General features: G+C 38.4%; 1 protein-coding gene across 6 annotated transcripts in view; it reads left to right on the forward strand.

The window, feature by feature from the left end:
* Positions 1-14527, forward strand: part of FMN1 (formin 1) — a 430195-nt gene that overhangs the window by 393372 nt on the left and 22296 nt on the right. For 5 of the 6 annotated variants that reach the window (XM_043548088.1, XM_043548089.1, XM_007069366.4 and 2 more), the window contains 2 exons: positions 2027-2078; positions 7727-7876. In XM_043548088.1, the coding sequence (XP_043404023.1) occupies positions 2027-2078; positions 7727-7876 (202 nt within the window). Of the gene's footprint in view, positions 1-2026; positions 2079-7726; positions 7881-14527 lie in introns of those variants that run through there. The other variant, XM_043548092.1, reaches the window with a different exon arrangement.

Consider the following 14527-nt stretch of genomic DNA (forward strand, 5'->3'; position numbering starts at 1 on the left):
CAGTTTAAGCTAAATTGATATATACCAGTCATCTCAGCCCGAAATCAGTGTGTACACACAAGGCATTTTACCTGTTTAATTACATTGGTTTAAAATCAAACCTTTAGTTAAATGGTTGCAAGTCTTTAGTTAAATGGTTGCAAGTTTGTGTGGACATGGCCTAAGAAAAGTCAAAGTTCATTGTAATGCAAAGAAGGAGTTCAGGACTTTTAGTCCACTTCACTATGGCTTTGTCTACACTAAAAGAAAAAATTTATAACCATAGACAGTTGTCAACAGTTGTCAGTGATGCAGTAGCACTAATGTAGGCTCTACTGTAGTGAGGACTCTTTGGACAGAATCGAGACAGAGTTCTTTATCTCTGTGTCATTAAAACTTCTGAGTCCTGTTAACACTAGGACTTACACCAGTGAAGCTGCACTATTGCTGGTATAGGAGTACACATTTTTCTAGTGCAGATGTCTCCTGTAGGTGGAATTTTGCTCTATCCAAATTAAACGTAAGTGGGTTCCACCATACATTGAATGTAGAAGAAGCAGCCAAGATTTTGAAAAGTGGTTAATGATCTGGGGCGCCTCCATTTTAGAATTTGAGAAACCTTTTCAGAAAGTGCAAAGCCTCCACTTCTGAACATCAGGCTACTTCTAGTGTCTCAAATGGGTATTCAGCAACTGAAGCATCCAAAATCACTTGTCACTTTTAAAAATCTTGGCGATGGTTTCTAAAAAGCAAGTATAGAGTGTACATCATAATTTTGGGACATATATTTCCACTTTGCCAGCTTTCTGAACAAAGTGTAGTATTAGTGTGAAATGGATGAAGTTATTAACTACTCTTTAGAGTCTATCCAGCAGATCCAATGGTACATCCTGTAAGAACAGATTAAGGGCATATCTACACAGCACTTTCATCGTTAAAACTTTTGTCATTCAAGGGTGTGAAAAAACCACACACCCCGAATGACAGAAGTTTTACTGGCAGAAAGCGCCAGTGTGGACAGCGCTTCATCAGCAGGAGATGCTGTCCCAGTGATGAAGCTGCTGCCCCTCACTGGGGGTGGTTTTATTTTCTCACTAGGAGAGCTCTCTCCTGTTGACAAAGAGCCGCTACATCATGCACCTTGCAACGACACACTGCAGTGGCACAGCTGTGGTGTTCTAAGGTGTGCAGTGTAGACATAACGTTAATCTTACAGGTTTTTGTCTCTAATAATAGAGGAAACTTAGATAAGTGAGTTATTTTTAAAATGGAAGTAAAAATAATTTGCATTACATAGGAAGAAGTTGCGATATAATATGCTTAAGGCTATGATTTTGTCATGGATATTTTTAGTCATGAACAGGTCACGGGCAATAAACAAAAAGTCACAGAAGCCCGTGACCTGTCCCTGATTTTTACTAAAAACATCCCTGACAAAATGGGGAGGGAGGATCCAGCACCCTGCTGCACCTTCCTCCCCCTCTCCCCCCCCCCCCCCCCACAGTGGCTGGGAGCTGCAGGGACCCCATTGCTCAATGGCTGGGAGGGGTCCCCCACCACCCAGCATGGCTGAGAGCTGCTGGGGGGGATCTGCCAGCGGTGGAGTCTGGGGAGCTCTGGGGGCCCCCGGCTGCTGAGCAGCTCTGGGGTCCCTCTGTCACTGCCAGCGTCTGGGAGCCCTCCCTATCCCCAGCCATGAGCAGCTCTGGGGTCCCTCTGCTGCCCATGGAGGCTGGTCTGCTGTGGGGTCCCCAGTATCATGGAGGTCGCTGGAAATCACGGATTCTGTGACTTTTGCAACCTCTATGACATAATCTTAGCCCCGCTAACTATTTTAAACATTACTTTCAAAATCTGAGTATTCCCTACTGAAAAAGTCACTTAAAATATGGGCCAATGGCTGAAAAATAATGAAATGTTTATTGTTATCTGTATTATGCAAGCCATCAAACCTGAACATAAAAAAATGTGTACTACAAAGAATAATTTAAAACAAAGTACAATTGTCAGATCCGTATTTAAAATACCAATATTTTTCCATTTGCAGCTAAAGAAGAACATAAGACAGAAGAGAGCTGTTTGGAAAATGCACAAAAAAGGTAACTTCTCCAGTCCTTTCAAACAGATATTTGACCAAAATGAAATATGTTATTGATTCTAGGAATTCAACAGGAATGAAATAGGAAAGGCTACTGTAGTTCAAAACAGTACTCAGTGTCATACTTTCTTATGTCGCGTTGCGGAATAGGATGCGAACCAAGCGGTTTGAACCAAATAATCTGAGTATGCAGTTTTAATTTTTTTTTCATAAGCGAATTGAATCTTAGTCTCTCAGAATAATTTAATAATTCAGTTTTGTTCAGTGAAAATATACTGAGGTGCCATTTTCATAGAATCATAGAATATCAGGGTTGGAAGGGACCTCAGGAGGTCATGTAGTCCAACCCCCTGCTCAAAGCAGGACCGATCCCCGACTAAATCATCCCAGCCAGGGCTTTGTCAAGCCTGACCTTAAAAACTTCTAGGGAAGGAGATTCCACCACCTCCCTAGGTAACGCATTCCAGTGTTTCACCACCCTCATAGTGAAAAAGTTTTTCCTAATATCCAACTTAAATCTCCCCCACTGCAACTTGAGACCATTACTCCTTGTTCTGTCATCTGCTACCACTGAGAACAGTCTAGAGCCATCCTCTTTGGAACCACCTTTCAGGTAGTTGAAAGCAGCTATCAAATCCCCCCTCATTCTTTCTTTGAAGATTAAACATCCCCAGTTCCCTCAGCCTCTCCTCATAAGTCATGTGTTCCAGTCCCCTAATCATTTTTGTTGCCCTCCACTGGACTCTTTCCAATTTTTCCACATCCTTCTTGTAGTGTGGGGACCAAAACTGGACACAGTACTCCAGATGAGGCCTCACCAATGTCGAATAGAGGGGCCTCATTTTACTCATTCATCACCTAGATTGCAAAATAGACCATACTAGAAGCTTGTGAAATTTTAAAAAAATTAATGGAAGAGCATTTATCCATGTCATATTTTGGTAAGGGGAGGCAGGCATAGGGAGGAAAAGTCAGTGAAGCCGATAGTTTCAAAATAGATTGCAGATTGTATTACTTGTTAAATTTTGTTCATGTGGAGCTTCTACTTTCCATGTTGCTGTATGCTAGCTATACAGATATTTGTAAATGAGCTGAATGAGACAAATTTTAGTTGTTAGCATTTTTAGTAGCTTTGTGCTGAAGATATTGCCTGGCTCTTGTACATGCAAAATGTTAGATTTATTCTTATCTGTAAAAACTACAATTTTGGCTCGTCATGTTCTTTGAAGGGTTTTTGCAATATTCAAATAAGATTCAGTAAGCTCTAACTTGTTTAGGAGAATAGAGTTGACACAGGATAAAATATTTACTTTTCTTCAGAAGTTTTGAAGGGCACACATAAAAAACCCAAGTAATAGACAACATCAGACATGACATTGCTAATCCGGAAAAAGTACCATATATACTCATTCATAAGCCAAATTTTTTTGGTAAAAATGTGAAGCACCAGAGAGCGGGGGTCGGCTTATCAACGGTCATTATTACAAACAAACAGCAAAGCACAGGTATATTGCAATGCTTCTTGTCTCACTCCCAAGCCAAGAGTTATCTCTTTGGGAAAGTGAAGCCAGATCTTCAATGTCCAAATGAGGTTAGGCGCTTGTCTTAACATATTATCTGAAAGACAGATGTAGATTTGTCAGCACAAATTTAGTCCTGATGAGAAATAGCATATTCATCTTTATTGTGGCCTCCGTATGTGTGCATTGCTTTATATGCTCATCTTGCAGGCTTGAGATGTATGTCTGATATGCAATATTGGAAAATGTAACATTTGAAAATGCTTTCCTCTAAAACTGTTCAGAGTTACTGTGTCTCTCTTACTTTTTCTCCATGACTAACTAAAATTTTACATACAAGAATTTTCTGTTTTCCTTCTTAGAATGCAGTCAAATCTACTACTGGTATTATATTCGCTAGCAAATCATTCACTGTTAAAGTGTGTTGTATCTGTGCAGCTCTAAAATAAAAGCCTTGCTACTCTGAGTTTAAAATGATGGATGGGTATTTACTAAAGTATTTCCATCTGTAGCTGTTAATTATTCTTTTCAATCTCCTAATATTAAGTGTGGAGACTGAAGGTGATTTAAATTAGCAAAGAGATAGTAATTCCCCATTACCAATAGTGCTTGAAAAAGAAAATATAGGTCTGGATACTCAGCTTGCATGAATGAGCATAGCTCTGTTGAAGACAGTGGAGATATGTCAGTATACCTCAGCTAAAGGTCTGGCTCAGGGTCTTTAGAATTTAAAAGGTATAAAATTAAGATAATAAATTTTATACAGTCTAATTTTATTTGTACTGATCTCTTGCTAGTTATATGACAGGGCAGAGTCCTGAGTGTTTAAGTTGTTTACCTGTGATATATTTTACCCCAAATTACTGTTATGGACTCTCAACCTTAATTCCATTTTGATAGTTTCTTGTTTCAGAGTTTCTTAGCATTTTTTTAACCTATTCAAAATGTCATACATGAACAGTAAACAAACAAACAAAAAACAAAGAAAATCCTACCACATGATATTTGTAATGATTTGAATCTATACATTATCAGCCTTAAATTATTTAAAAAATCATTTAAACTATTAGCGTGAGATTCTCAGTTATGTTCTAGCTGCTTTGCACCATTCTGGTGCAAAGCAAAGCAGCTAGAGGTACTGATAAATTGGCCCTTACTTTGCAATTGGCTGATTGGTTTTAGTTATCTGGGAAACAGGTTTGTTTTTTTTTTTTATTTTAATTATTTTAAAAATATATAGGAAAATTTGCCAAGTAATCCTCCAGGATATGAAAGGATGTAGTTGAAAGGATCTATTATTCACTTTTAATGGGCAATAGTTATTTACAAAAGCCTGGAGGCAGACTGGGCAGCAGAAGGCACAAGGTGGGTGAGAGCAGGGCTATATAGGAGGGAGGGGTGATAGAGGATGAAATTGGGAAGAGGGGAAGGTGGGGGATTCAGTGGAAATGTTGAGGGTGGTGGATGGTCAGGCCAGGAATTTACTTTGGGGCCTGAGGTAGGGGACTGTGTTAGTGCAACTGGTGCTATATAAAGGTGGAACCTTAGGAGGAATTGTCTCCCTCCTATAATGGTTCCTCTTTTTCTCCTGCCTCCGCTCCCCTAGCAAGAGTTGCACAGTTAGGGCAATCAGATTTCCTTAACTCTGCCCTGTAGTGTTACCATGTTATCAACTTTTAATTCTGATGAAGGCATTTTAGAATCTGTGATCCTTGATTATGTTAAACTGATTTTTAAAGGTGCATCAGCTAGATATGAATTATTAACCTTAAATCATTTTCTAATTTTTAACTCTTATTCATATTCATTGAGTAGCTCTTGCTACTCAATGCCACTCTGGAGAAGCACAAATAGCCAAAGTATACTGACCGGTTCAACTGAATTTCCAGGTGCTTTATTTTGCAAAGCAGCTACGTATATGCTCTGGCTTCCCCAGAGTAACTGCTGTAATTTTGACAGGTTTCAGAGTAACAGCCATGTTAGTCTGTATTCGCAAAAAGAAAAGGAGTACTTGTTGCACCTTAGAGACTAACCAATTTATTTGAGCATTGGTTAGTCTCTAAGGTGCAACAAGTACTCCTTTTCTTTTTGCTGTAATTTTGAGGCATATACTCTGTATTCTTCATACATAGCATAGTGGTTAAAGCCCTGCTTTAAGTGCAAAACTCAGCCTTAACCATGGAATTTCCATATAAACACATGGGGCTAGATACACAAAAAATTTAGGTGTGGCAACACTCAGCATCCCCATGCATCCCCATGCCTAATTCTTAAAGCCTGGATTAGGCCTCCAGGTTCCCTATACAATGAATAGAGGGAGAAAGGTGCATCAGAATGAAATTGACAAAAGCCAGCATGCTAGGCAGCTCTTTCACCTAAACTAGCCAATGGGAGATGCCAAGACAAGGAGTGAGTGCTAAACCCCATCCTTCTTTTGGAGATAAACATCTAAATCCAAGCTTCAGGGAGGCATTTGGGATTCTCAGTTGCAAACCCTCTATTGGAGTTAGGTGCCTGTGCTGTTAGTGCAATAAATCCTGGGGTTGGGGAAGGCTGTTTAGTGTATGCTCACCTATAGCGGCTCAAACTAGTAAATGTGCTCAGAGTTTGCCTACCAGATCGGACCCTGGAAGTGAGTTAGCCAGAGAAACACCTGTCTTTCCCCAGTTTGTAAATCACTCTGGGACATATGTGTCTGGACACCTGGTGTGGAGTTGCTGTGTCATGCTCATGGACAGAAATCTATGTGCCCAGGGAAATTTTACTACAAACATATAGGCGCTTTGTGAGTTTAGGCACCTATAGGATTTGGTGGCAGCTGAATGAGGGATTTGTGAATTCCAGTGGGACCTGATTCTGGGATTTAGGTGTCTAAAGTATCAGTTAGGCACCTAAGTTCTTTTTATGACTCTATCCCATAATGTGGATCTGTGTAAATGAATCCGCTAATAAGGGATGAGATATCTGCCCAAAGATGAGTTGAAGGCCATTTGTTGAACTTAAATTTTATTGTTTGTAGGCCATGTACACTTTTTAAAAAACCTTTTGTTTTCAAGTGTTTAGCTTCCTATATTCAAGAATTAAGAACTATCAGTAGATGTTAACAAGCACATTACTTCCCCTTCCCCAAATGTAGTTGGAGTTTCAAGAAAAGTGAATTCTCTTGAAAGATTTTCTTATGTTGCCTTTACTGTTAAGCCATGACATTGTTTTTAATCATTATCAGCAAAACTACCCTGACAGATATTTCTAATTCGGAAAGAAAACTGATTCAACCTTAACAAAAGCAAAAAGAATTTGTAGATTCTATTGTTTCAGGTTGCACATATCATAACCATGATCATGGAATCAATTACCTGTTTATCTGTGAAATGTGATACAATAATGGCTCAAATGCATATTGCACAATAACTTAAAATACCACAAAACTATGTTCAACAGGAAAAGAGTCTTTTAGAAATACTCAGATACACTGCAAAAGTGCTTTAGCTGTAATATAGAATAGTAACGTATTACAACACTGGCAATAAAACTAGCCTATTATTACTGCTTTTATCAGCTTACTAGCCCCCTGGGAAGGTATGAATCGCTTTCGTTGTGTTATCTCTTTGCAGACTAGCTATTGGCACTGACTGTGGCATTTATGCTGCTGCACTGAGCTCCATCACTACCTGAAAGTCTCTAAACTAGAGATCAGGTGACACTTGATTTCCTTTTGGCAGCTAATTATTTCTGGTTTGGCATACAACTCTCCTGTCAGCCTTTAATCAGATAAATAACACCAAAATAGCTCCCCTTTCAGCTTTGCAGAATAAAAATCTTAGTTAATAATTTTAACTTGAAATTCAGGTAAATAAATAATGATTATTAAAAATGAGTGCCGTTTGCTTTGCGTACATGACATACGTGAGTGATGTCTTATGCGCGCACACAAAAATTCTCCTCCTAGGGGAAAAAAGTAGGTGTTGGAAGGTTAGTTACACTTGGCATGAATTGCTGCTATGGTTTCCAAAGTTAAGGGGAAGTTATGGTAATTATCAGCCTTGGCTACTGAGTCAGGAACCAGCCCTCAGGGAAACTAAGCTTCCCCAATGGGTTTTACGTGTTGACAGTTTTTTTTCCCCTGTAGCTTTGAAGAAACAGTGGGATACTTTGGGATAAAGCCAAAGTCTGGTGAGAAGGACATCACACCAAACTACGTTTTCACTGTGTGGTATGAGTTCTGCAGTGACTTCAAGACCGTTTGGAAACGAGAGAATAAAAACATTTCCAAAGAAAGGTAAGGTTCTAATAAAGTCATTAATACTATTTCAGATGTCTGGGAAACTGTTCCTTCTCAACCGAACAAATTATACTCCCATATTTCACAGGCGTCATTGTTTTCTTTCAGATCAAATGGACATCAAGGAAAGATTATTCCCTCAGGGTACGCAGGAAAATTCACCAAAGGCATGCTGTCCCCACACAAAGATAAACACATATAATCTGATAAATTACACTTTCTTAACCCCTTCCAATTACTAGCTAGTAAAATGAAAGGGGAGCTATGCTAATTTGTAACAGATTGCTTCTCTGTGTATTTTCATGTTGAACTAGTCTAAATGAGGCGATATTGCTGTCGCAGACAGTACAGACAAATAAAAGTGAATGCTTTTCCAGTTAATATACTGCACTTGCATCAAAGGGAAGCCCCTGAGATTCAGGCCACACTTAGCACAGTGTTGAAGCCCCACACTGAATTTACAGCACCACTTCTGACTGTTGGTATCCTGCTGAGGACATCAAACTGCATGCCGCTAGATCTCACCACAGTCTCCTGATTTTATTAGTTTGAGTAAAAAAATAAAATAAAATAGAAACCCCACAGCTCTGAGCCCTGATTTAAAAAAAAGAGAGAGGTTGAATCCTATTTTTAAAAAGAGAGGAAAAAAATCTGTTGTATGCAAATACCCCATGGGGATCACATATTTTTGCATTGAAAAAGTACTGAATGGGTTGTAGTACATTCAGACTTCAGAAAAAAATGGATAACACACTTTCAGTGCAAAATATAAATCTGGGTGCATATTCCAAATTCAACTCAGTAAAATAAGAAAACATATTTCTGGAGAACATATTGGTGAGAGTAGTAAATGCACTAGCGCTTAGGTTGTTCATTTTGCTCTAAATCAGAGTGAATTGTTGGATTGACTAGTTGGTATTGAACAGGTAAAAGCCAACTTTTAAAGACATGCCAGAAAAATCATAAATTCCCAAATATATTTAAGCCCTATGAATATATTTCAAATCTGGTGTTAATTGCCGATAATACAGTTTTAAAAAACTTAAATAGCATAGCATTCTGGATCATTCATTTAACAGCATAAAAAAATCAATTACAATGTTTACATCATGTAACATTTACAAGGGTATCTTTTATATTTGCTTGCGCCTGATTTGACATCTGAAACTATATAAAATCAATTGGCATTTAGCAGACTTCCATAGACTTCCACAATACAATAGCTGGATGTATTTTCTGTTGAATCATGTCCTTTTAGTATCATTCCGTTGCTAGTCATGACGAATATAAATTAATGTACCAAAAAAAGATCGAGGCCACACATCCTTTCCTTTTTAATTTATATAGTACCAGGATTCTGATTGCATACCAATAACCCCTTCAAAGAAACTGGTTTAAATACCCATGTAAAGGCATGAACATAGCATTAGACATCTTAACAGAACTTCTCAACTATCTTTAATATATTATTTGCGCTATTTTGGTTTGTAAGTAAAACTATCTACCATCATTTTGCCTGTTTCATTGCTAAGATACTGTCAAAATTCTATTTACAAATAAAAAGGTGGTACAGATCTCTGATCCATTCTGCTAATGGGTCTGATGTGATGTTTATTCCTGTTCATGAATATAAAGCTGTAGCCAGTAGAACACAAAGCACCAGGTTTTGAATTCGTAAACAATTCAGATTCACATAGATAATATTTTTTAGTTTGCGTCAAATTATTTTATTATAATATCACTAACCTTGAGAAGGTTTGTTAGGATTTTTTTTCTTTAAATTTAGAACCTGGGTGATTCATCAAGACAGCGTGCTGCTGAAATGAAGAGCCTCATGAAATAACTAAATTAGAATGATGGAAAAACTGTTTTCATCATCTTGTAAAGTCATGACCCTTTAAAGTTTCTGTTTTACAAAGTGTGAGACTGACACTTCACCAACCGCTGTCCAGGAATAAAAGGTTGAAAGAAATTTAAGTACTGATCACTGTACATTGTGAAGGAGACTTTTTTAGTTTTGTTTTTACTGCAATGGTAAACTTTAATAACCTTAGTATGATAGGAATGGACAGCTGTCTTCTGTAGCTGGGTGAAGCTCATTAATTTGATGCACGATTTGTTTTGCATTTCTACATGTTTATAATTAAAATGTAAAAAAGAGACGTATTTATCAGTAACAAATTCTTCTTGGATCTAGGGAGGTAATATTGTAGAAGCAGAATAACTAGCTTTAGTCAATATTTTAAAAGTTGGGTGTCAGCAATTAGACACTTAAATCTTTATTTAGGCACCTAAATAACTGACGCCTTAATAATCTTTGGAGGTAAATTCAATGTGAGCTGCAGATGTTTGGCTTATCTTTTCTCAGAATTATTCCTGTTATGTAGGTGTGTAAATGTGGATTTCATTGTCTAGATTTAGGAACCCAAATGTGAAGACTTTGCCCTGAGTTTTTTTCTGTCACCATCTAAAAATTTGATCAATTATAATTAGTATAAAAATTTAAAAAAGTGCAGTCTAGGTTTCCAATATGAGAAATCTTAAACAACTAAACTAAATATTTTTGGATTATTAAGAGGGCAGCTAAAGATTTCTAAAAGTATAGAAAAAGAGGTTAATAGTACCCTTAACTAAGTGATAGACTCAGCTGCAAGATCTTGTTTTGTCTAAAAACTACTTGACCTCTAAATGTAACAAAACTGTAGAAATCTAATTAGATTTCTATCCAACGTTTTTTAGTAGCAGAAACACTTTAACCATGCTGCCCTACACTTAACTGACCATGAAAATAAGTTAGCTGCTTGCAAAATATAGTTGAATTATTGTCTCTTTCCTGGACAAAATCTGCACATCGTTTAGGAATCCGAAACAGAGTTATAGATGTAGATATTAAAACTACATGTGTATAATAAATAAATGACTGTAGAGATATATGTAGAATTTTTTCAAAATAAATTCCCTGTGTAGGGATACTTTCTCTTTCAGACATACCATTTCCTCCAGTGTTAGTATGTAACTATAATACCATAAAATCTGCTTTGAAGATCACCTATTTGTAAAGAGAATCTGTCTAGAATGACCACTTCCCCTTCATCCGCTACATATATTTTCATGTAAATGCACCATAATGCCAACCACATGTTGGGGACATTGAAGACTGTATTTTCCACAAGTCCAGTTATTTTATTGGCAGCTTTTTAATATGTACATCTGAATGTCCAAACTACGAAGTTTCTTCATACAGATCTTTTTCTTCTTTTTTCAAAAATTTCTCATGCTCATTAAATTGAAGAATACATTTTGAGTTACAAAGCAAACAATATTTTGTGATAACAAGCCAGTATCTCTCCAGATTTATTTTATATTTAATTCTATTAAGAAACCCTTTGCACTGTCTTTTCTTGGATTGTTTGTGAGACTGCGACCATGCCCTGGACTGGGAAAATAAGTGGTAGGATGTGGCCCCAGGAGGCAAACTTATCAAGCACCCCAGTGTGCTCTGTTGCTGCCACTTGGGCCGAAGCCTGGTAGACAGGGAGAGTCCAGGCTTCCCCTATAAGCCAGCCACAAGGGTGGCATAACCCCTGACCTTGAGTTAAGAAGAGTGAAGACATTGTAAGCCCTAAAGTAAGGGGGCTTTGTGGGTCCGGAGTTGGGCTGGACACTCCTTTTTTGCAGGACGTTGGACTTCTATATTTTCTTGAACTCTGTTACGCAGAAAAAGGGTGGACTTCAACAATGACCTGGACAGAGGGCCAAGTTACCAGCTACCAAAAGAGGGTGACCCCTGGTAGGGGATGCTAGAGACAGGGGAGAGTTGTAATCCGGGGACCTAACCACTAAGTGGTACCACCAGTCAGCCCAATCCTATCACAAGCTCAGCCTAGCAAAAAGAAGGCTGTGAGGTGGTATGATTGCTCTCAATAAATACATCATGGGTAAACACCAGGAAAGGTAAAGAGTTATTCAAACTAAAGAACAATGTTGACATGCACAAGAACAAATGGGTATACTCAGGCTGAAAATTAGAAGGTTTCTAACGATCAGAAGAGTGAGGTTCTGGAACAGCCTCCCAATAGTTTTGGGGGAAAAAACACTTAATTCATTTCAAGAGAGCAGGAAAAGTGTATGTGTGGGATTGTATGTCAGGGTTGTTTATGATGGTGTGGGGCAGGGTTGTGGGGCAGCCCTGGTTGTTCTTTCTGGTTTATGTCTTGCATTCTTAAAGCTCATGCGTCAGGGCTTCAGCCAGTCATCTGTAACAGTCAGAAAGGCATTTCCTCCCCCTTTACCCCCCGCCCCCCCCAAAAAAAATCTGATTTCCTTTTTTGTCTCCTTCCTCTGAAGCATCAGAGATGATCACAGCTAGAGATGGGACATTGGACAGGGTGGGCCAGTGCTCTGAGGTGGCACCAAGCACTCTCTCTCCCATGTTTGGCTGGCTGGTTCTTGCTCACATGCTTAGGTCTAAATGAGTGCCATATGTGGGATTAGGAAGGAATTATCAGGGGTTTTTGCCACCTTCTGCACCATGAAAGTCCGGGGCACTTGCTGGGATTATCTCGGTATAGCTCATTTAATTGTTGCCCCACCATTGCAGGAGGCCTTGATCCCTGGTGCACCTCAGTCCCTTTTATTCTCTACCTGTGGCATATAATAATTTAGTCTTCTGTGGGCTGTAATACTAATTTTGGTTGTTGAGTTAGTGTGGGGGATGTTGGCCACTTGAGATACACAGGATGTCAGATTGGATGATTTGGGGGTCCCTTCTGGCCTTAAACTGTCCAATTCTATGACCAGTTTTGGTTTTCAGTTTCACTCAAAACACTAGTCCTTGTCCTAGCTAAGCATTAGCAAGTTATCTTCTTGGAGTTTCACCCATGAAAGCAAGCACAATGGTAGTGTACATATTTTATTTTTAAAAATATTATCTTAACTACAAAAAGATTGCAATTAAAATCCTTTACATGTTTCTCAAAAGTCATTTTTCAAAAAAAAAAAAACCAATGAAATTTAATATGATGGTGATCTTACTTCTATATAGAGCCAAAAGCATTTAACATTTTAACTGACTGTACAAACTATTTCTCCTGGACATCCTATCTAATCTGTCATAATTATCATGACACCCACACAGCACCAGTGGAATGGCATGGGGAAGTTGCTAATTAGCACTGAGCTGTGCTACATATTCATTTAGAACAAGAGCCAGATGAAATTTCAGTGAGAATTTAAGTAGGCTGAAGTTAATTATTCATGTTGTAATTTGCCTGGGAAGCATACCAAGTGTAACACCAGACAAAAAAAGCACTAAGATTCTTGTGTTCAGGGCCAAGTGATCAGGACTTCAGGTTTACATCTCATCCAAAGAATCACAAAGCTAGACTCTGCTTAGTTTGTGAGAACTATTGGAATCACAGTGGAAGGTGATATGGCTTTAAGCTGTATGGTATTCATAGTTATTACAGGTTTGTAAAAAATGAATTCTATCTTATGATACTTTTATACTATCATGGTGCTCACAGTAAACTATGGATATCTTATTTATCAGCTTCTGATGGGGAAAACAGTTAAAATTATTATTTTCAATATTATGTGCAGTTTGTAGGCAAGTCATTTCAATGTCACTCACCATGTGTTCATCCCACCGATAGTGCAATCAGGCTTTGATCCTGATTAGAGCAGCTGAACGTTACTGAAATACTGCTGTTGTTAATAATCTGGTTGGCATTTTATTAGACCTTCCACATTGTCAGTGTGTTAATGACAGCATAACACATTATCTCATGAATGCCACATATAGTTTCACAATATTACTGGAATCTGGCCTCCTTACAGTTTTTAGAAGATTGTACATTGCAAATCACATTTAAACTAAATATTACTATTTCCTCATGAGTTCTTAGGGTTTGAACAGTACGAATACCAGTGTCACTGCCATCTGTTCTACTGTAAAAAAGGGAAAGTGTTAGTGACCCTCTTCTCATTACTGGGGTAACCTTCTACCTTCCCAGCTTTTCTTCACCTTCCTCCCCCCACCCCATATAAGCTTCAGAGATACCGCTTTTTACTTCTGATCTCTTCCATGTTGTTCATACATTATCCAAAACAATGGATGGCAATCAGTGTGAGGTTCTACTTGTTGCTGTCTTTGTGACTGTGGTGACTGTTTTTTGTATTATGCTAGAACCCATTATGCTAGGCACAACACTGACACACACATGATGGTCTCTGCCCCAAATATCTTATCTAAATATATGATGGGAGGCAACAGGTGGAGACAAAAAATGGGATTATGCTTAGTGTAATGAGCGGCAGCTGAGGTACACCAGTAGTTTAACCATTGTTAAGTGTTTTATAGGCATCACAACCTAAGTGAGTTTTAAGGAGAGATTTGAAAGATGATAATTAGATTGCTTTGCTGATTTTTTTTTCAGGGCATTCTTCCCAGACATAAGGAACAGCCTAGAAAACAGGTGAAGATGCTTGGGGGAAAATTTGACCAAAGGACATTAAAGGCTGGCATCATTCGCAGAGTGAAGTCAGAGTCTGACTGCTCTACATACTTCCCTTCACTCTCAAAGCTCTATCTGGTAGTTTGTGCATGAGTGAAGGGGAAAAAGGGAGCCAAATGGAGGGATGCAAAGA

This window comes from Chelonia mydas, chromosome 6, assembly GCF_015237465.2.
Source record: "Chelonia mydas isolate rCheMyd1 chromosome 6, rCheMyd1.pri.v2, whole genome shotgun sequence".
Taxonomy (NCBI): Eukaryota; Metazoa; Chordata; order Testudines; family Cheloniidae; genus Chelonia; species Chelonia mydas.